The 22,605-nt window shown below is 39.4% G+C and overlaps 1 protein-coding gene and 1 long non-coding RNA gene across 3 annotated transcripts in view; one reads left to right on the top strand and one right to left on the bottom strand.

Annotated features, from left to right (window-relative positions):
• Positions 1-22,605, top strand: part of tbcd (tubulin folding cofactor D) — a 202,840-nt gene that overhangs the window by 142,287 nt on the left and 37,948 nt on the right. For both annotated transcript variants that reach the window (XM_052033297.1, XM_052033298.1), the window contains 2 exons: positions 6,713-6,804; positions 7,361-7,501. In XM_052033297.1, the coding sequence (XP_051889257.1) occupies positions 6,713-6,804; positions 7,361-7,501 (233 nt within the window). The remainder of the gene's footprint in view (positions 1-6,712; positions 6,805-7,360; positions 7,502-22,605) is intronic.
• Positions 17,251-22,605, bottom strand: part of LOC127580094 (uncharacterized) — a 28,301-nt gene continuing 22,946 nt past the window's right edge. Inside the window, exon 4 of the long non-coding RNA XR_007957782.1 lies at positions 17,251-18,058. This is a non-coding gene — a long non-coding RNA (uncharacterized LOC127580094). The remainder of the gene's footprint in view (positions 18,059-22,605) is intronic.

The raw sequence follows: 22,605 nt of genomic DNA, 5'->3' as shown, positions 1-22,605 counted from the left end.
TGGGAACTGCAGATGTTTCCAAAATGGAGCAGAGAAGGTGCCTGACAGGGCGGGTGGGAAGCTGGTAAGGTGATGCATCTTTCCACCGCTTATGCAAGGTTTCAGTGTGCCTCCAGTGAACTCAAAGTTCTCAGTACCATCCCAATTGCTCCTCTTCCACTTTGACTGGTTATGAGCAAAGATTCTTAAGAGTAAGTGGAAATGTTACATTTCATTCAAGGAATCTTTGAAAATACTGTTCCTCCTTGACAGAGCTCCAAATAGTGTGTCGACTTAGGAGTTTGATGTCAGGAATGTGAGTGATGTGGCCTGACTAACATTGCTGGCCGAATGTAATTAGATGTTGGTTCACTTATCCTTCGAGTGAATTTGGAGGATGTTGCAGAGACAGCATTGGTGGTATCTTTGCAATGCTTTGAGATGCCTGCTGTAATTAACCCAGCTCTCAAAGTCAGAAAGGAGGGCAGGGATCACCTGACTGGTAGATCATGGGTCTTGAACCACTTCTGAGATCTTGATCTTCAGAGTGTCAACCAAAGGCCACACTGGTGCATTGAAGGCAATGGTGAATTTCACCATCAGTATCTGCCTTCACTCAGGTATGGAAAGTGGTTTATGTTTTCTAGGGTCTCACTGTGAACCTTTGAAGGAGGGCAATGTGCAGGATCAGAATAGTGAGGCTATGTACATATTAACATCTCTCCATATAGTTGAAGTATTTTGTTTCAATTCCTCTTTAGACTATTTAGAACAGAGAAGGGTAATTTGTCAAAACAGATTGATGATCTGGTGACTCTGTTATATTCTACTGTTTTTGAACTTGAATTAATGTGAAAGCTTTTCTGTGGCTTTTACATATTGTAAGATGTATCATCTAGAAAATGGATTGCTGTTTTGGTTGGATATGGTTTTTATTCTGCAAATCTCAATTGCCAAGCCATTATGTGAGATTCACCTAGAATGGCGAAATTGAACTGATGTGTCCTGTTGCATTAAATGTCAATGCAAGTTTGACCAGGAGAAATTACATCATGTTTTTCCGATCAGGCAATTGATTAACCATACACAAGGAAGCATGATTCCATTCATTGCAGCTCTGTGTTGCATAGGGTCACTAATGTAATCAGCTGTCAGTTCTAATCATCCAAAAGATAAATGCTGTTGACCATAGTGATTTTTGCTCAAGTATAATGCTTTTGATGCCCTCACTTCCTCTTTGCCATGAGCCCTTGAGTGGTGGTACTCTTAGCTGTGCAACATGAGCTGAAGCTTCAGGAGAGGCCAAGCATTGGTATATTATTGTCACGTGTACTGAGATATAATGGAAAAACTTCTGTTTGCCTGCCATTCAGGAAGATCGTGCCTTACATAAGTACATTACAGTTCTCAAAAGAAAATAGAATGCAGAATATAGTATAGTAGCAACAGAGAAAGTGTGGTGTAGGGAAACAAAGTGCAAAGGCCACGATGAGGTAGATTGAGAGATCAAGAATTTGTCCTTAGCATATGAGAGGTGGCATGGCCAGAGATCTCAAGGAAGGAGGGGAAGGGTCATGTCCACAGGTCTCAAGGAAGGAGGGGAAGGCTCATGTCCACAGATTCTATCTCTCAAGTGCATTCAAGGCATTGTGTTCCTATTTCCTGCTCTCCAAAGAACAAGTGTATCTCATGGTCAAGGTTTTCTAAGGCAGTAGTGACAGAGATCTATGACCTCCTGTGAAATGAACCAATAAATGGGCACTTCCTGGACAACTGTGCCTGCAAGAGATCAAAGTCACTGTCATCCTCGACTTCATAGCCTTCAGATCATACCAAGCAATGACTGCTGATTTATGTTATTTTTAACTGTTTGCTGTGCACTGCAAAATTGGGGATGTCAATGAGATATTCTGCAGGGAGAAAGATATATCGAGACAATATAGCTGAACAAGCAGAGATCTGTGGGCATCCTGAAGGTTTGGGGAACAATAGTATACATTCATGCTGTTTTGAGTTCCCCTTCAGAATCTGGAGCCCTTTTTTAATTGCAGTGGTTATCACCATATGAATTTACAATGCATGATCAAACATGGGAAAAAAATCTTACTGTCATCAATGCCTTGGATTTTGTTGTCTGCACATCTTGAGGGTGATGCATTTCTTTCCATTAAGGGTTTCATACATTGCTGTTTCTGTCATCTCCTGCATAACCTCTCTTATGGTCCTTCAGCTGGAGTAGGAAGAGATGGAGGTGGAGTTGGGAGAACAGACATTGAAAGTAATGCTAAAGGAGGATCTTGGCAAAAGGTGGCAAGTGCAAGTACCCACTGGTCATACTGTCAGGGTCAATTATATTATACAGAGATTCTTTAGTGGACTTCACTCCACAGCCTCTGCATCTTCACAGCTGGGTAATAAGTGTGGAAAGGATGATCCACAACCAGAACACCTGCCTTTAGTACTCATTTTTCAAATTTCCATGGGAAATGCCAACTGTTTGACTCCCACTCTATACTTCAACTACATTATACGTCATTTAAAATCATTTCCAAAAGCCCAAAGCTTCGTCAGTAGCTATAGCTTCATAAACAGCTGTGCTCATGAAGCTTTCAGGGGATGCAAAGGGAAAGCATTCAGTTCAATCAAGTGCTTTCATTAAGGATCCTCATAAAAACCCAGTGCTGCACTTAGGTGGTGAAAGCCCCAACTATCACCAGAGAGAACCCTGCAGATAATGAGGGTAGCAACCATTCAGCAATCTTTACAGTAGACTTTTCACACTCAGGGTAATGATTGCAATTTAACAAAGTCCACACAATTGAGGTGTGAAGATAGAGAAAAAGAAATGTTTTCGGTGAAGTATTTCACCTCCCAAGTGACGAATTCGTTACACTGATTCCTTTTAACGAGTAATGAACTGTTAACCTTCAATTAGGGTGAAAGTCTTAATATTTTTGTTCAACCCATCAGGAGCAAACAAAGTTAGTTACCAGTGCAAATGCTTGGATTATCTTTCAGAATTATGGCTGCTCAGCTAACCTTTTGAATGCCTTAATTTCTTTATCCATGTGACTTTTGGGAAAAGCCTCAGAAATGGGTTAGGAACAAGGGCAGTTTATCAAGAAGGCAAATGGAATGTTGGCCTTCATTGCTAGAGGGATTGAATTTAAGAGCAGGGAGATTATGCTGCAACTGTTCAGGGTACTGGTGAGGCTGCACCTGGAGTACTGTGTGCAGTTCTGGTCTCCTTACTTGAGGAAAGATATACTGGCTTTGGAGGCAGTGCAGAGGAGGTTCACCAGGTTGATTCTGGAGATGAGGGGGTTAGCCTATGAGGAGAGATTGAGTCATCTGGGACTATACTTGTTGGAATTCAGAAGAATGAGTGGGGATCTTATAGAAACATATAACATTATGAAAGGGATAGGTAAGATAGAGGTAGGAAGGTTGGTTCCACTGGTAGATGAGACTAGAACTAGGGGACTTAGCCTCAAGATCCAGGGGAATAGATTTAGGACGGAGGTGAGGAGAAACTGCTTTTCCCAGAGAGTAGTGAATCTGTGGAACTTACTGCCCAGGGAAGCTGTAGAGGATACCTCATTAAATATATCTAGGCACAGTTAGATAGATTTTTGCATAGTAGGGGAATTAGGGGTTATGGGGAAAAGGCAGGTAGGTGGATGTGAGTCCACGCCCAGATCAGCTATGATCTTATTGAATGGCAGAGCAGGCTCGAGGGGCCAGATTGTCTACTCCTGCTCCTATTTCTTATGTTCTCATGTTACGTTCTCTCCTGTCTTTTAGTCAAACCAGTCAGAGAAAGAGATGCTTCCTCCGACTGGTTTGAATAAAAGATAGGCGAGAAGAGAAATGCTGACATCCTGAGAATGAACAGCATTTTCATGTTCTGCAGCAACAGTTGAACAATGTGATGGATATCTAGTGTGACCTAGATCAGACAGCTATTGTCAAACCCTCTGCTTATGTACGAGCACAGATGACCAACTGTTGCATGACAGCAGCCTGGTTCCTGTTCTTGTTATGCGACATTCTCCTCCTGAGTGTTATCAATGGTACATCTCTGTTCTGAAGGAAGAACAATCTGTTTCTAGTTGACATCAAGCAGAGCTCTGATTAAAGTGTCCTGAGAATCTACGGGTGCATAAGGACTTCAGATGGCCTGTGTCTGTGGAAGCAGAAATTTGCCCCTATTACTGCTGCCCCTTGATAGTGCTACTTTCACCTGGCAATGAGATTTTCACCACTTCTGGAAGCATTTGGAAAAGTGGTCCGCGTTTTCCAGAGACTTGCCGTGGGCCTCTGTTGGCAGAGGGCAGTGTGATACAGAGTGGGAGGTGCTATAAGTCCTTTGTCTTGAGTGCACTTTACTGAACAAGCCAATCATGGCAGGAGCACAGCCTTGAAGAAGACCAAGTACACTGGCTGGTACTGTTCCCTGCGTTTTTCTTGTTGTGCGGTGAAGCTCATGTCCACTGTGCCACTGAGTGGACAGAATCCACATTATGATGAAGGGAGCAAATTTTTGGCCACTAGGAGGTGGCAAATGATGAGGACCCTGGCGATGATGGGTGAATTGCACCGAAACAACCCTGTTGTTTCCACTGTCATTCTTGTCTTCTCTTTTGAAGAAGGTCATGATTACTGGAACTCTGAAGGTATGGCCGATGAGGCTCAATACCAATGAATTTTAGAATTTCAGCAGGTATACCTGTTGAAATCTGTTCTTGAGGCCTTGCTATTCTTGAATTGGGAAATGGTCTTCTCAACTTCTTGTCCAACAAGAGTGATGGCAGGGCTGACCTAAATAGGTTGCTATGGGATGGAATCAAAGACCAAGTTGTGGCTGAGATCTTTGAAGTGTACCTTCCAGTGGGCATTGACTGCCTTTCTGCCTGTAATGAGTTTACCTCCGCTCCTGGCTTCCAGCGGAGAGGGGTCTTTGGTGTCTGGCTCGTAGATTGCTTTAACAGTGCTGAAGAACCAGTACATTTCATAGCTGTTAAGTCTGCTGAGCTCTCTCTGTCCACCATCTGTTATTTAGGTCCCAGGTTTTCCGCTGGACCTCTCCCTACAGGTTCCAGTAAAGCTGTGGTCAATTAGCTCCTTGATCTGTTTATTCTCATCAAACCAGTCCTGGTGGTTATTGTTGGAGAAACCAAAATGTCTCTTCACAGGTGCCAACTGTGATGGACACCAGGTTAGCCAGCAAGCTCTGGATACATTGCAGTCCCCGTAGGATGGGAGCTGCAAGGTTGTTCTGTGAAGAACTAGCTTTGAAATTGATTTTTGTTTTTGCAGCAACACTTCTGATAATGCTGATGTTTTGTGGCCAGATTGATGAAGATAATAGAGCAGATATGGTCAGAGCAACAGACGTTTGTGCTTGCCACAGCACAGATGATGTGGCTTCTTGATCAGATAATGATATAATTTAGTAGGTGCCAGTGCTTGGAACAGGGAAGCACAGTGTTCATTATGATGAGTCTCTGCTCCAAGCAAATTTGGTAAGAGAAGGGCCCTGTTGCAATTGGCCTTCCCTACCTTCTCCTTGGATTACACCTAGACAGAGGGTTGTGTCCCTTCTCACGCTGGAGTTAAGTCATCCAGATCAGTTTGTCCCCCTTTGTGTTGAGAAACAGGATATTTTCAAAGTTGAGGTTTGACCATCAAATATTGTTTTCAGGTAAAAAGGCATTCACTAATTACACTGCATGAATTGTTGAGATGCCAGACTAGCTCATGCTTAGTGAATCTCATTCCATGGAGATGGCTTACCTTTTCAAGTTTTCCCTTTCCAGAAGATGTACCTACCACCTTGTTCTTTAAACTGGCCGTCTCCTGTGCATCATGTCTCACTCATGCAGCAATGTTGATGTCAGAGCATCTGAGTTCTCTAGCAGTGTCAGCATAGGAGTATTTAGGTGTGTCAACGTTGGGATTGTCCTTGAGGATCTTGATGTTCCAGGTCCTGAACTTCGTATTGTTGAGAGTAAGTTGCCAGTGAGTTGTTTCTTTAAACACGAGGTAACTGTTGCATACCAGCTATCACTGTTAAGGTACTGGTAGCAGCAAGGGTACTGGTAGCTATCGAAGCCAGAGACTGGTGTGGTTAGAAGTGCAGCTGGAACTAGGGACAAGGAATGGGGTCCAATATGCAACTGGGCTTGAGAGCTGGTAACTGGAGTGTAGCCAGGAGGGGAAGCATTTGGGTAGGACCCCTTTACCTGAGCCCACTCACGTGCAGCACCTTTACATCAACCCACCAATTTGTGAGCATTAATACCCCTGTGGCTGAGAATAGTCTTCATTCATCTTGGGCCTACTTACCACTGAATCCAGATCTTACCCTGTGATCATAATAGATTATGTGACTAATTAACTTCCAATAGGTGTATTGGTGGTGAAGTAAAAAATGCTGAATATATTATCTGTATTACCTTTATAACACCCCTGTCCTCCATCTAAAAAGAGACACACAGTCAGTCCCTCTCCCTCTGCCTCGTATGGTGTGGCGCCCACCCATCCAACCCCAATCCTGACACCAAGTTTGATGGATTGCCATCAATCATGATGGTTGTTAACCTCCAATGTCGGGTGCAATAAAATTTCTAGACTTATAAAAAAAATTATGACCTGTAACACTCTAGTACTTGTTCAGTGTCTCTTATATTTGGATGCTTCACATACCTCATTGTCTTTTGGCTTGTTGCAGGTATTAGAAGGGCTACAGAGAGTCACCTGGATGACAGTGAAAGATACCAGCTTTGCAGAAGCAAGAAGGGATGCACTGAAGGCCATTGCTCAGTATGGATTATTTTGATTTATTCAATCCAATGTATTAAGTTACAAATTATTTTCACTGGCTGCTGAAGCAGGTTTTAAGTTACTTGATTTGGAAGGAGAGAAGTAAATCTATTAAAATAATAAATAATTTGGGTAAGATAAGAGAACTATTTTAATTTTTAAAGCACGGTAATATTTTGTTATAATAATTGGTGGCTTAATTGGTGGCTTAATGAAAGATGTTTTCTGCAATTTTCTTGCTTATTTTATGTATTCACATGACTTTAATAGTACTTCCACTTTGGAATGTAAATTAAGCTGTTTGGATCATTCATTTGAAGGGATAGTTTATTTTTTATGCTTAAAATACTAAAAAAATATTATTTTAATATTTTCTTAAATTATGGCATCAGTTTGCCTCTGGTCTCATCTGAGCTAAAGAATGAAGACATCTGAAATAGTGAATAGAAAAAGGAAACCAAGAAATGTTGCATTCCTTAGTACCCAAATCAAAATGTACCTTATCGTTGAATTTAGGGTTATTTTCTGATCAATCCTCCCCAATGTTTTGACCTAGAGTCTGTAAGACAGCGGGTGTGAAAGAAGATGGGCCATGCGATCAGGTTGTCTGTCAAAGTAACGTGTCTCAGATCTATAATACCTTGTTGGATTGTTTGAATGACTATACTACAGACAGTCGAGGGGATATTGGAGCATGGTATGTATGCATTATCTACATACATTTTTAATTATTTCTCAAATAGAAAGTTGTGTTACTCCATTTTGTTGTCATTCTGCAGAACAATATACTGTATGTTTGCCAATTCTTGCAAAATCATGTGGATGCTTTCGAAGAATATACTCCTACAGGAAGGAGGCATACTATTGTGATGAAACATTCTACATGTATATACATGAACCATTTGTTAAGCTGCTATTATGCACTTAACAAATTAAAGTTTGTAAAGAGTGTTTTCTATTTTTATGTTGAATGGTTTGACTGAAACTGAGAAATTTAATATATTTGCAAGGCTTGGAAAAGCTTGGCCTAGTAACTGCAGGTTTTCAGTTTTACTCAAATACATTGCAGATACATTTTAAATTTTAAGAGTGTTCCTGATTACCACCACCTCAGAATGCAAAGGTTCTTGGAAAAGCTGAGTAATTAAATATATTTGAATTGAAGCCAAATGGTTCAACACATGGATGTGATAATCATGCAAGATTTTGCATTGTCATAAACATTAAGGTGCCCATAAACATGTGTTTCCCTGCCCATAGGTTGATATTCATTATACTGGTAAACTTTTCAAATTTTTTCATAAAGTCACAAAGCATTCAGGTACTTGAATAAAACATGATTTACATTTCCCTTTCTCTCTTATTTTGTAAAGATTGTCTGTATTTATGTAGCTTGCTGCTTCTGACTTGCCATAGCAAATTCCAGGTCATTATTCATATTAATGCCAGGTTAGTAGACAGAGAGTCTTGAGTGAGAGCAGAATTTCACATTTAAAGCTATTAGCTTCATATTTGCTTGAATAAGTTACTTAAGCTGTATTAATTAGTAAAGAAATCTTTTAAGTTGTCGGTTCTGTATGAAGTCTGAATGATTCTTTGTTCTAGATGTAGACATAATTGATTAGGCTATAAGTTGACTCTGGTGATGTACTCTCGAGTACTTGATCCTGAAATTTATGGGCTAAATTGCCAATCCAGGACTTAAGCACATGATTTAGGATAACAATTCATTGTTGTGCTGAGGCAATAATTGGAGGTGCTGACTGTCAGATGAGATGTGACGCAAAGCTCAGATAACTGCTTATTCAGATGGATGGGAATGATTCTCTGGTACCATTTGAAGGAGAGAGGGGAGTTCTCCAAGCTTTGGCCAGCACTAATTCCTCAGTCAGAACCACCAAGAACACATTAGCTTGCTATTCTTAATATCTATTGTTTTTGAGATCTTGCTGTGCAGAATTTGGCTGATTTTTGCCAACAGAGTTGCAGTGGACATAGTTCAGTAAATTTGATAGAAGGAAAAATTTACATTTATGCCACATCGTTTATGACTTCGGGACATCTTAGCAAGCTTTACAGTCAATAAATACTTCATGGAAATGCAGTATCCACAGGCATCAGTGTGGTGAATGATCAAGGTATCTAACTTCGGTAAGAAGACAAATATACACAAGGAGAACTTCCCTGTTCTTATTTAAGTAGTATGATGAGATAACTTATATTCACTGGAAAGTGAATTCACTGCAGAATTTACTTTGCAGACTTGAAGATTAAATGAAGATATTATAAGAAGCCAACAATGCACTTTTGCTATTTAATGGCAAATTCCCATTATTTAAGGAAGCATGCAACAACGTAATCTAAGTACCAGTGCTCAGTTTTTTTGTTCTGTGTGGCTTAGTAAAATATATTTGCCTCAGTAAGAGCAAGCTATGCTTCCAAAGATGCAGTACTTTAACCTGTCCTACTTGTGACATGTTTAAGAGTTGTAATCCCTCTTACTTTCTTCTAATCTGTATTTAGATTTGATATTGCTGCCAATTTATTTTCTAATCATCTGTGTGATATTCACAGTATGAAGATTATTGATATACTTGTGAAATTTTCTCACTGTAGTTAGGAAAAGACAAATGCTTATGTTGTATGAATGCCAAAATACTTGTACCAATACTCAAATATAATATTTGGATGAGGTTCCCCCAAGAATCGCAAAACTTATTTAAGAATGAAATAAGAACACAAAGTTGAGAACAAATGTCATTAGGAAACTCAGGTTATCATTGTTATTTTGAAGATTTTTTTTTCAAGTTTATTATCACAGGCCTATTTCATGAAATTTGTTGTTTTGGGGCAGCTGTACAGTGCAAGACATAAAAATTACTATAATTACGAAAATAAATAGTGCCAATGAGGAATAACGATGTAGTGTTCATGGATCGTTCAGAAATCTGACGCGTTCCTAACATTAAGATAAACTCTAAATGCAGCAACTCTTTTTTTTCTCCCTTTTACTATCTACTGATACACTAAAACTGCAGTCAGAGACTACTTAAGTTTTCTCAACAAGGATTTCATGGTTAAAGAGTAATCACCAGCAACTGATGAAATTTCCCAGTTACTTTACACACTCATTGGATTTAAGGCGGATTGAGTTCAAATCTAGGAATTGAAAGTAAAACTACTATTTGTTTTTTTTAATGAATCCTTTCTCAATTGTAGAGCTAAATATCCTGCATTTCTCCCCTGAATGACATTAGTTGATGTTGTATGTAACCTTACATAATGTTCTGTTGTGGAAAAGACAAGTGCAGCCAGATCAAGAAAGAATATACTTTAATAAAAAAACAAATAATAGATGTCAGTGAGTGCTATTCCACCTGATGCTGAATTCCAATCTGCAGACCAGGAAGTTTTCTAAGCAGAATTGAAAGCACCTTCTAGAATTTCACCTTCCAGTCCTTCTAGAATTTTTGTAAACTTTAAAATCCTTTGAAGAATGGCTAAGAATCAGATTTTTCAAGATTGTAACATTTTTGTATTTTAACCAGTAAAGTTATGTATTATTATTCTTATTTAAATAGACCCTTGAATCAAAGATTTTAGTTTTCTTCTTTTCATTACGGATCGTTTCTTTGTTAATGCCAAGTGATGCCTATTATATCAGCGGTCTAGTACAGATCAACTTTGCAGAGTCTCAGCTTATGCACACTGCATATGTGCTCTGCATTTTGGCATCCTGAATGTATTTAAATAATGTTGTCATTAGAGTCGTAGAGTAATACAGCACAGAAAGGAGCCCAACTGGTCCGTGCCGACCACAGCGTCCTCCCTGCCAGTCCCAGTTGCCCGTGTTCAGCCAAAACCCTCCAAGCCCCTCCCCTCTATGTACCTATCCAAATACCTCTTAAATGTTACAAGTGTACCTGCCTCGTTTACTTCCTCTGGCACCTCATTCCAGGTACTCACTACCCTCTGTCTAAAGTTACCTCTCAGGTCTCTTTTAAATCTCTTCCCTCTTATCTTGTATCTGTGCCCACTAGTATAACATTATATACAATGTTGTAGGTGCAATACAAATACAGGTTTTTTGTGCAGGCACATATGCATAACTGTAAATGCTCTCTACTACATCTTGTTTGGCCGAAACAACATAAGTATAACATGGACACACGCAATCTATATCAGATCACCAATGTAACTTTAAAATTCTAACAGCTCAGATTTGGAGCTATAGTTATTGCATCATTCTGTATCGTGATTTTTGGTGTGGTACTTTGAGTTGCTTGTGTGTTTGGACAAAAGCGGATGTAATGGTGTACAGAACAGAAGAGCATTAATTGGGTCATAAAGAATATATAACAATATTAGAGCAATGTAGGAAGCTGAAGACAGGAAGGCGAGAATGGGAGTGTGGCAAAGAATTGAAATGACGGGAGGCTGGGAGCTCATGTTCACGTGAGCAGATTGGAGGTGTTCTGCAAACAGGTCACCCAATCTGCTTTTGCTTTCTCCAATATGAAAGAGACCACTAAATTGGAAGTAGTGCAATGAATTGCTGCTTCACTGGTAGGACTGTTTTGACTCTTGGATAGTGAGAAGGGAAGAGGTAAAAGGGTATGTATTTTTTTCTCTGCATGGGAAAGAGCCATGAAAAGAGGTGTGGTTAGTGGAGATAGAAAAGTGGACTAGAGTTGCCGAGGAACAGACCTTCCAGAGTACTGACACAGAAGTGGAGGGGAAGGTGGTGGGATCACACTGAAGGTGGCAGACTTGATCCATTGAACTTGGAGGGTGGTGGAGTGAATGGTGAGGAGAATGGAAGCCTTATTAAGAGGAGTAGTGAGTGAGATTGAGGAGATGCAGTTGAGATCCTGGTCAACTATGGTGGAAGGGAAACAATGATTAAGGAGAGTGGAAGGCATCTTAAAGGCATTGTTATCCCACCATAAGAGCAGATACGAGCTGAAACTGGGAGAATGGAATGGAGTCCCACAGGAAGTGGAGTGGGAGGAGGAGTAGTTGAGATAATTGTGGGAGTTGGTGGACTTACAGTAAATATAGTTTGCTAATCTGTCCTCTGAGATGGAGATAGTGATGTCAAGGAAGGGAAGAGTCAGATATGGACCATGTAAAAGTGAGAACAGATTGGAAATTGGCAGCAAGGGTAATGACATTTTCGAGTTCTGTGCAATTGGAAGAAGTGGCACATATGCAGTCATCAATGTAATGGAACAAAGGTTGAGGAAGGGGATCAAAATAGGACAGAAACAAGGACTGTTCCACGTGTCCATTGCGGACAGGAATAGCTTGAGCCTACATGAGTTCCCAATAGCCACACCTTTGACTTGAAAGGAAGAGAGTGGAGTTGTTTAGTGTAGGTATGAGTTCAAAGTTTAGAGTACGAGTCAAAGGAAAATGGTCATGGAAGTCGACTGGTTGGGCTACTGTTCGAGGGTCCTGGTGTAAGACTGAGTTGCAGATTTCACTTGATGAAGATGAACCACCTGTGAACAGGAAGCTGAAAACTGTCGAAGTGACATCAAAGGTGTCATAATATAATTGAGAAGGGACTTAACCAGGGGAGAAAGAATAGGAAAGATAAATGGTCTCTGGGACAAAAGCAGGCTGAAGCAGTAGGTATACCAGGGACAGTCCTACTTAGTGTTATTCCTAAAATTATAACTTACAGATATTTTCCATTAAAATCCCAGTCTGAAACATCAGCTTTCTTTCTCTCACCACTGATGCTGCTTAACCCGCTGATTGCTTCAGATTTTCCATTTTGTTTCAGATTTCCAGCATCTACAGGTTTTTGCTCCAGTTAACATTGAAGTAAGATTTAGTAGCTCCATTGTAGTATTCTTTTGTGCCAAAGTAATTATATTTTACTTTATTAAAAAAATTATAGTGTCACACGACTTCATAGGAATGATGAGTGAATATTGAGTACAATGATATCAGCTGAGCTGCCTGAGTAAGATGGAGCTCGCTTTTGGAATTGGGTCTGAATTTCACACTGTGATTCAAAACTATTGACTTCAGTATCGAATACAGTGATTGAGGGTGCTGCTAAAATCAGTGACAAAGATAAGGCTTCTGTGGTGGATGCTTTAGTTTGTGCCGTGTTCATTTCGAGAAAAATGGGGAGTAGTAGAGATGTTGAAGAGACAGAGCTTGATGCTATCAGTATATATGTGAAATATTGTGTAACGCGCTTAGAATAAATTGTTGAGAGAAAGCAAGTTGAGAGGAAAGCAGGTGGAAGAGGAAAGTTCCTTGCTTGTTAACTTTGGTGACATCCAGAAGTAATGGAATGCAAGAAATACCATTGTTGGACGTAGAACATAGAACACTACAGCACAGTACAGGCCCTTTGGCCCACAATGTTGTGCTGACATTTTATCCTGCTCCAAGAGCTATCTACTCCTTCCCTCCCACATAGCCCCCTACTTTTCTATCATTCAGTTATTCAATCAGATTATTCATTTAGAATCTGGTTTATTATCACTGACTTGTATGATGTGAAATTTGTTGTTTTGGGGCAGCAGTACAGTGCAAAGATACAAAAAATTACTATAAATTACAAAATAAATAGTGTGGGAAAAAAACAAATAACGAGGTAGTGTTCATGGGTTCGTGGACTGTTCAGAAATCTGATGGCGGAGGGGAAGAAACTGTTCCTAAATCGTTGAGTGTGGGTCTTCAGGCTCCTGTACCACCTCCCTGATGGTAGTAATGAGAAGAGGGTATGTCCCGGATGGTGTGGATCCTTGGTGATGGATGCCACCTTCTTGAGGCACCGCCTCTTGAAGATGTCCTCGATGGCGGGCAAAAGTCTACAACCCTCTGCTGCCTCTTGCAATCCTGTGCATTGGAGCTTCCATACCAGGCTGTTATGTGACCAGTTAGAATGCTTTCCACTGTACATCTATAGAAATTTGCAACAGTCTTTGGTGACATACAAAATCTCCAAACTCCTAACAAAGTAGAGCCGTTGGCCTGCCTTCTTCATGATTGCATCAAAGTGTTGGGCCCAGGATAGATCCTCTGAGATGTTGAGATCCAGGAACTTGAAGCTGCTCACCCTTTCCACCGCTGACCCCTCAATGAGGACTGATGTGTGTTCTCCCGACTTCCCCTTTTCCTGAAGTCCTCAATCAATTACTTGTTCTTGTTGATGTTGAGTGCGAGGTTGTTGTTGCAACACCACTCAACCAGCCGATCTGTCTCATTCTTGTCTGCCTCCTTGTTGCCATCTGAGATTTTACCAAAAACAGTGGTGTCATCTGTGAATATATAGGTGGCATTTGAGCTGTGCTAAGCCACAGTCATGAGTGTAGAGCAGTGGGCTAAGCACGCATCCTTGAGGTGCGCCTGTGTTGATTGTCAGCAAGGAGGACATGTTATTACAGATCCACACTGACTGTGGTCTCCCAATAAGGAAGTTGAGGATCCAGTTGCAGAGGGATTACGGTTCAAAGAGCCTTCAGAGTACAACTTTAGTACAGTTGGCTAAATTAGATTATCAGAATTCAATATTTTACTTCCACATGAACATCATTATTTTGCTTAAATACATACCCATTTAGTTGAAGTGAAATTGAAAGCAAAGGAAAACTTTGGATTAGTCAAGTCTGGAGGTAACAAAAGTGTGGGTGAAAAGTTCAGCAGCAGAAAGACTGAAGCAGGGCACAGGCAGGTTGTGTTAGAGAACGTAATGTTGGAACCTTAGCCCAGGATCATGTAGGGTGCAATTTTGTCAGCATGGTGTTTCAGGTTGACAGTAGCACGCCAGAGGATTCTATTCAGTGTTTGTGACAGGATTATCATAATGTTTAACTGAATGTTGGACAAGCATTGTGATGATACAAAAGTGGATGCATTTGTAATGCACAAGAAAGTTGTCTCCAGGCTTGGAAATAGAGTTATACAGCATAGAGGTGGTGCCTTCAGCTCACTGAGTCTGTGCCACTCTTCAAGCACCCACTTAAACTAATCTCATTGTACTCTTCTCACATTCCCATTAACTCCCTCCCAGATTCTACCAATCACCTACACATTAAGGGGCGATTTACTGTGGCCAATTATTCTACCAAGCTGTACGTCTTGAGGACGTGGGAGGAAACTGGAGCCCCCTAAGGAAAGCCATGTATTCACAGGAAGAACATGCAAACTCTATACAGACAGCAGTAGAGGTCAGGATTGAAGCCAGGTTCTGGAGCTGTGAAGCAACAGCTGTACTATCTGTGCCACTTTGCTATCCCATATCATCACCAAAGGGCACTTTGTAAATGAGAATGAAGAAAGGGGTGGCAATAATTCCTTGGAAGAGATACCAAATAGCTATAATGCATACTAGTCATGTGGGTGTCATTTGAGACTTCAGTTACAATCTTTTTTTCCCTGAGCTGGGGCACAGGTTTGATTAGACTCAGACATGCACTTCTGGGATACATTATGTATATAGGCTTGGGTTTGAAAGTGAATAAAATAGGTCTGAATACTTTGAAGAGACAAGGCTGTAGGTTGTGAAGGTGGATGTTATGAAAAGGAATCTGTTCGTGGTTTTGAAAGGAAGCAGGTTTGCAGTATAAGTGAGAAGGGGGAAATGTGTTAGAATATTAAATATTTAGAAGTTATAATTTTAGGAATAAAATTGAGTTGGCTCTTTATAAGGAAGCTAACTTGCTTAGTATTGTGTTTTCTCTGATCATGACTCACACTTAAATGCAATGCACAAACTCGTCTCAATTGTCTTTATAATTACAAGCCTTAAGAATAATGCCACACCTAGAAGTATGGCTTTGGAGGTGTCACACCTCAAAATGCATAAGGGTGTCAAACACCTGTAAAGTAAAACATTATCACTGGCCTCCATTTGTTAAAAGGTAACAAAAAATACCAGTAACAAGAACAGGATCCAAAAATCTAGTAATATCCCTTAAAATGTTTGCAGCACTTTATTTCGTAAAACAGTAAGTGTCACAGGCCTCTAACTCAAGGATTTTTTTAGCGGTCATTTTCTTTTCTGGAGTTATATAATGTACAATAAAAGCAGAAAAATGTACAATTTTCTGAATGGAATTTCTAAACCTAACTTGCCATCTAATATCAGAGATGCTTGTAAAAAATATCTCTCATATTTTACTCTTCTGTGTAGGTTCTGAATCTTGTCAAAAATTTCACTTTAATTTTGATGTCAGGGATTTTGAGCTCCGTGGAAAACTTGTGTACGTATGTTGCATCATAGCTTTCATCCAAATGCTATGATAACCAGGATGTTCTATTGGATTATATAAAATGTGCAGTAACTTATCTCCAGAAAAAGTTTGGAAACACTTAATTCATTGTTTTCAAAACTTAAACTTTTAAATGACTGTTCTAAGCTAAAGCTTTTTGTTGAGACCTTCTACATTGCTGAGAATAATTAACCTTGGGGCTGGGGCTACACTGGGTTGCTACGCAGACCTTTGATGTTAGTATTCAACAAAATCTAGTCAACGAGAATTACTGTTGAGATGCTATTGAGACAAAATAGCAGGGGAAATCTCCTCCAGTAAAAAATGATAATTGAGGAAACTGGGTGTCTTTCACACTTGGATGACTAGCAGAAATGTTTTCAAGTTGATGGAAGGAAAAGTATACATAATTCAGCTGTCTCCATCTTAAGTAACTTCTAAAATGTTATCAAAAAACATGTGATATAAATAATTGGGAGTATGAAATTTAGACACAAAGTACATATTTTAAGTTATTGAGTACATATCATAAATACTTTATCCCTCACTATCAAGCTTTGTAATAATTTTTGCTCACATTCTTGTTATGCATCAATAACTTTACTAAAATGATGGGCATACTGTACCTCATTTGAACTTGATCTGTTTTGAACCTTGATGAACACTTAAAAATTCCTTCAGGGAGAGCAATGAAAACAATGGAAATTATTCATTAACTTACTTCCACCTTTACAGGCAAGCACTCCAAATTCTAATAACTCATTGCATTAAAATACTCTTCCTAACGCTCCTACTGCCAGTTGGTTTGAATATATGACCTCTAGCTATTACCCCTCTGCTATTTGCCACAGCTTCTCCCTACTTACTCTTTCAAAACCAGTCATTGTTTTCAGTGGTTATTAAGTCTTCCCTTATCATTTTCTGGTTTAAGGAAACAATCCCAGATGGTCTATCAATGTAAATGGAATCCCTCATTTATGAAATAGCAATACCATAGCTGAGTACAGTATTGAGCTCAGAATACTGCCAGTGAATGCTACTGAAGCAGAAGTTTGCTTTTCAGAAACAACTTAAATTTGAACTATAGGCGTTGGTGTAATTTAGGGAATGCAATAAAACAGGCTTTTGAATTGATTTGTTAAAGTAACCTTCAGGCACTATTATGGTGGAAATATGGCCGGTAGCATGATTTGCCCTTTACATTCCTGGACTAATTCCATACATTAATCTAGAGTACAATAGGTTCTAATGTATTATATTACTGCATGTTGATATAACTTTGGTTTGATGTTATAGAAGCATTGTTTTGTGGCTTATTATGAACAGGAGAGTTTGAAATTTGATTTCTAATGTGCCAAATTAAAATCTATTAATTGCATTTTTATTTTTTTGATTAAAAATGGTTTCCATTTCCTCCTTCACGGAATTTGCATTCCTTATAGGTTTAAGTCACAGTATGCTTGATTGTTGAGTTAGCATAAAGCTTGAGGTAGCATTCAGATCTTTGATGTTTTAAAATACAAGTTCATTTTCTTCAAAGTACGTCTCCATATAGATGGCAAGCCTGTGTCTTGCGTCTCTGGCCAGTATTTGTAGGGAGGTAGGGGAAACAAAAGCTACAGAAGTCTATAACCTGTTTGATCTTTTAGAGATGCAGTTGAGCACAAAGATCTAGAAATCATATCTAGCACATATGCAAATTTATTCAGACCGCAGTACTAAACTAAATCAAGAAGGTTTCCAGTTGTCCATGCTATTGATCTAATGAGATTATTAACATAATCAGGATCCACAAGAATAAAATGGGAGTAAAGAAAAATCAGAGCTATCAAACTGGTCCAGGGTTTTTTTTTGTTTCCATCTCTGGAGAAGACTTCTTGGTCGGAATTGCCATCATCTCTTTGGGATTAGACAAGGAAGTTTTGTGTCTGATACAATCTCCAACATGAACAAATTTTATTCTGAATGATCCTGGCTCCTTCTGAAGTCCACTTTCTGGATATCCTGCTGTGTGTCTATCAAAACAATTAACATAATCAACTCTGGAAAAAATTATTTAGTATTTGTTCACAATTTTATCTTAAAAGGAACTGGCGGATAAACTACTTCTGTGGTATTTAGCTTTGTATGAAGGCAGACATCTTGCCTTTTGCTTCTCCTGCAAAAGAAAGGATAGGTAAATGGTGATAGGCAGAGTTGGAATTCTTTGTGGCCCATATTCATACGGTCTTAATCATAGAGCTGTACAGCACAGAAACAGGCTCATAGCCCACCATATCCATGTCAACCTTTTTGCCCATTTACCCTTGTATGATTTTCCTGCATTAGGTATGTATCCCATGTCTTGCCTATTCAAATGCTTATCTAAATGTCTCTTAAGTGTAGTGATTGTATCTGATTCCACCACCTCTGGCAGTGAATTCCAGTTATCAGTCACTCTCTGTATTTTTAAAAAAAAATTCCCCTCAAATCTCCTCTAAAGCTCCTTCCTTTCACCGTAAACCGATGCCTTCTTGTGTTTGATGTCCCTACCGTGGGAAAAAGATTCTGGCTATCAAGTTATACTATCTTAGGTTCTCCCTCAGACAGGAAAGATGGGTGCATTCAACTAAATGAATTTCAGATGCAGAACACAATGTACTGACCCAACATTAAAGTGTGTAGAGAGCTAGCATGCAGGGATGAATGTCTGGGCACTCTTATTCTGAAAATTACTGGCGTGATAAACTAACTGCACTAGAATGTAGTCTTGCTGTTGAGCAATAGTTGTTGTTGCTCATAGCTGAATAACAAAGCAGAATAAACAAAAGATATATAAATTTAGGTCGAGGATAAATGACAAGTGAAGACGCCATTTTATGATTCCGAGGCCAGGAAAAGAACAAGTCTTAAGGTTTTACAGTTTCAGTGTGCCTATAATAGCTGCTGCTGAATTTCTCATTTTTATTAGTGCTGGCATTTGATATGGGTGTTGCTTGAAGATAGTTATTTTGTACATGTTAACACTACAGAATTGGATTTCAAGGCAACACCCGTTTTAAAAGCTGGCAGAATAATATAAATGATCATTTGGTCAGTCACTCATTCAAACTGTGATCCCTACTTGCAGAAGTCAAATGTTAACAGCAAAGCTAAATAGTGGCTTCCAGCACTTTTTATTGCAGAAAGGTCCTACAGCAAAAACATGTATTTGCGCCAAATGCATATTAGAATTTGTTATGATTTTTGCCAAGCTCATCTAAGAAGCAAGCTCTCTCCATATCTCCCATCCCCTGCAGAATGGTTAACATTAACATAAAAACATACGAATTATGAGCAGGAATAGGCCACTTGGCCTCACAGGTCTGCTCTGCCATTTAATGGGATCATGGCTTCTCTGAATGTAACTTCAACATCGCAATTCTATCTACCCACGGTCATCTTTCATCCCTTTGCTTGTCTATTATTTATCTATCACTGCCTTAAAATTTTTCATGCTTTTTGCTTCCACCACTCTGAGAAAATATATTAACGGATGTGAATGTAGGACGGATGATTAGTAAATTTGCAGATGACACGAAAATTGATGGTGTTGTGGACAGTGAGGAGGTTGCCTAAGGCTACCAAGATGTAGATCAGTTGGAAAATTGAGCGGAGCATTGGCAGATGGCTAATTACTTAGAGGACCTGCATATGATCTTTTTGCAAATCATTTGCAATAGAACACCCAGATCTCTTGGGATCTCAGAACTTTGCAACATCATCATTTAGACAGTATGCTTTTTCAAACTTTCCTGCCATAATCAACAATTTCACATTTTTCCACATTGCATTCCATTTGCTAGAATTTTGCCCTCTCATTTAACCTTTCTCTATGGCAACTTATTTTCCTAACTATCTTGGAGTAATCAACAAATTTAGTAGCCATGCCTTTGGTCGAAGTTGATATAAGTCCCCCCAAAATTGAGGCCCCGGTACTGATCCCTGTGGCACATTATTCATTATATTTTGTCAAGTGGAAAACTATACATTTGTACCTAATTTCTGTTTCCTGTTAACCAGCCAATCTTCCATCCCTACCAATATGTTACCTCCTACAGCATGAACGTTTATTTTCCATAATAACCTATTAATGTGGCACCTTATCAAATGCTTTCTGGAAATCTAAATATTGGTGATGGTTTATTATAGACACATACTGAGATATAGTGAAAAGCTTTTTTTTATGTGCCATGCAGATAGATGATGTCATGATTACATCGAGGTATTAAAAAGAAACCAGAATGCAGAATATAGTATTATAGTTAAGTGCAAGGGGCACAAGTAGGCAAATTGGGAGTTCGAGTTTATCTTTTAGTGTATGAGTTCAAGAGTCTGATAACAGTCGGATGGAAGCTATCCTTGAGTCTGATAGTACGTGCTCTCAAACTTTTGTATCTTCAGCCCAACAGGTGAGGAGAGAAGAGAGGATGACCAGGGTGGGAGGGGGTCCTTGATTGTGTTAGCTGCTTTCCCAGGGCAGCAGGAAGTGTAGATGGAGTCAATGGAAGGGAGGGTGCTTTGTGTGATGGACTGCATTCACAACTCTGCAATTTCTTGGGGTCTTGGGCAGAGCAGCTACCATGCCAAGCTGTGATGCACCTGGATAAGATGCTTTCTATGGTACATCTATCAAAATTAGTAAGAGTCATCGGGGACATGCTGAATTTCCTTAGCCTTCCGAGGATGTAGAGTTGTTGGTGTAGTATATATAGTATTATCCACTGGTTCCTTTTTATCCAAAGCACTTGTTACTTCAAAGAACTCCAATAAATTGGTCAAATATGATTTCCCTTTCACAAAACCATGTTGGTTTTGCTTGATTACTTTGAATTTTTCTAAGTACCTCACTATAATGTCTTTAATAATAACTTTAATAATTGATATCGTATGAGTTATATTAGAGTCATAGAGCAATAACCCACAGATACAGGCCCCTTGGCCTAACGAGTCCATGCCGACCATGGTGCCCACCCATCCAGTCCCAATTTCCTGCATTCGCCTTGTATCCATCTAAGCCCTGCCCCTGCATGTACCTATCCAAGTGCTTCTTAAATGATACTATTGTACCTGCTTCAACCACTTACTCTGGCAGCTCCTTCCATTTACTCACCACCCTCTGTGTGCCCCTCAAGTCCTTTTTAATTCTTTCCCTCTCACTCTAAATCTATGCCCTCTAGTTTTGGACTTTCCTACCCTGGGGAAAAGACTATGTCCCTCATGATTTTATAAACCTCTGTATTCTTCTACGCTCCAAAGAATAAAGACCTAGCCTAGCCAACCTCTTTAACTCAGACCCTCCTAGTCCTGGCAACATTGTTGGAAATCTTTTCTTTACTCTTTCCAGTTTAACCACATCTTTACTATATCAGAGTGACCAAAACTGTACAGAGTATTCCAAGTATAGCCTCACCAACGACTTGTACAACTGCAACATAATGTCCCAACACCTATGCTCAATGCCCTGACTGATGAAGGCCAGCACCTCTTTCGCCACCCTGTCTACCTGTGACGTCGCTTTCAACGAACTGTGCACTTGTACTCCCAGGTCCCTTTATTCCATTGCACTTCCTAGTGTCCTGCCATTCATAGTATAAGTCCTACTATTAAAATGGAACACTTTGCATTGCTTCTGAGGTCCTCACAAAGGTAACTAAGCTCAGAAGTTGAGTTTGGATTTTCTACCTTGTATTGCTTAGGTAACATGGAGTTTAGATTTCATTCTGTGGATTTCTTGTTTTACAATGTATAGTGAGGATTGAGTCAGAAAATGCACTGACATTTTTGAAAGGAGGGCTTTCTGCATGTAATATTATCTTTTTCTTAAAATTGATTCCTTTTCTTTTTGTCCTTCAGGTAGCTTTGGGAAGGCTTTTCAGAAAAAGTGACAATAAGGACTGTCAGCCTATTAGCAAAATATTGTTTTGCAATATGTGATTTATGGAGTTTAAAGGAAAAGCTGAATGAAAAACTGTCAGATGAATGCAGTTTACTTATTTTTAGTGATAAACTGTAACAGTATTATGCATTACCTTCAGAATAATTGAATAGAATTGAGTTGGAATGTTTGTAGGTCATTGGAAGAAATGATATCACATGACTTAATTTGAGTCAGCTGGTTAAAGAACATGATACATTTTTATCTGCTGCCTACTTTTTGTAGCATAATGGCACCATCCACTGGCATGAAGTGGTATTAGTCTTTTATAGAACTATCTTTAACGCCAAATAAAAATGTGTATTTAAAAATACATTATACATGATTCAGCTGGTAAAAGTAGCAAGAAGATAAAGTATACCAACCAAGAGGGGCAATTTTCAAATAAGCAGTCATTGAAATGTTCCAGTTCCTCTCAATGGAATTGGGTTACAGAATAGAGAATTATCCAGTATTTTCATTCCTAATTGTCATTCAGCAATTCCTCTTTAAATAAAAAATGAGAGCAGTGTGAGTCAAGTTGACTGATTTTCTTCATGACTCAACAAGGTAAAGTGCTAGCTGGTAAATTTGTGCCTTTGTACGTCTCTTTGAAAAATAGTTGGG

Source organism: Pristis pectinata, chromosome 18 (genome assembly GCF_009764475.1).
Source record: "Pristis pectinata isolate sPriPec2 chromosome 18, sPriPec2.1.pri, whole genome shotgun sequence".
Classification (NCBI taxonomy): Eukaryota; Metazoa; Chordata; class Chondrichthyes; order Rhinopristiformes; family Pristidae; genus Pristis; species Pristis pectinata.
Note: the sequence above shows the minus strand (reverse complement) of the source record. Positions and strands in the feature narration are given on the sequence as shown.